General features: G+C 64.7%; 1 protein-coding gene across 1 annotated transcript in view; it reads right to left on the bottom strand.

Annotated features, from left to right (window-relative positions):
• Window positions 1-620, bottom strand: part of MNEG_8325 (NADH dehydrogenase) — a gene marked incomplete at both ends in the record, with an annotated part of 3,953 nt that extends 3,333 nt beyond the window's left edge. Inside the window, 2 exons of the mRNA XM_014043200.1 lie at window positions 375-477; window positions 616-620. Coding sequence (XP_013898654.1) covers window positions 375-477; window positions 616-620 — 108 coding nt within the window. The remainder of the gene's footprint in view (window positions 1-374; window positions 478-615) is intronic.
• Between the last annotated feature and the right edge of the window lie 168 nt (window positions 621-788).

Raw genomic sequence — 788 nt, 5'->3', positions numbered from 1 at the left:
GGGGGGGGGGGGGGGGGGGGTGTGGCAGGGAATGCGAGGCGCAGCGTAAGAGTGGGACTGCGGAAACTGCGCTGGAAGCTGGGGGCCAGGTGAAATTCAGGATTGGATTTCGGGGCTGTGGCACGCGTCGCGGGCTCTTGTCGCAACACATTGTCGATCCCACGTGATTGAGAACGCCATCCCAGGTCCCCTCAATCGGACTTGTTGGCAGACGATCTGAAGTCAAGCCGACCACTAGCGGCCGAGCGCAGCGGCTCCGCAACTCCGAAGATCCCCCCAGGGCCAGCGCCGCCATGCCGCCTGGCGCACCCCTGCGCACCCCTGCGCATGCCATCAGGCGTCCCCCCAAACCCCCTCCCCGCCAGCGCTCGCACCTTGCGCAGCTTGATCCCCTGCCGCGTGAGCTTGCGCGCCGCATACTCCCTGAGGCTGGCATCAAAGCTGCCCAGCAGCTCCTTGGCCTCGATCAGGGTCACCCTGCCATTGGGAGTGGGGGAATAAGGTGCGTGTGTTGAGGGGGGAATGCGGGAGGGGGAATCAACCCCATGGTATGCGAGGGGAGGGGGGATGCATAAGGGTGGGACCAGACCTATCAGAAGGGAAGTTGCTGGTGACGACATTCTGCACGCAGCGCTCTCCACGCATGGCGCTCCTGCAGGCGGGCTTTGCAGCTTGCCTGCAAGGCAAGCCACTGCACGCGGCCCACTAGCTGCGCTTCTCTGACGCAACAAACACACACACATGCGCGCACGGGCACGCGCGCGCACACACACACACAAACACACACA

This window comes from Monoraphidium neglectum (assembly GCF_000611645.1).
Source record: "Monoraphidium neglectum strain SAG 48.87 unplaced genomic scaffold scaffold01568, whole genome shotgun sequence".
In the NCBI taxonomy this organism is placed as follows: domain Eukaryota; kingdom Viridiplantae; phylum Chlorophyta; class Chlorophyceae; order Sphaeropleales; family Selenastraceae; genus Monoraphidium; species Monoraphidium neglectum.
This window is presented reverse-complemented; position numbering and strand designations above follow the sequence as displayed.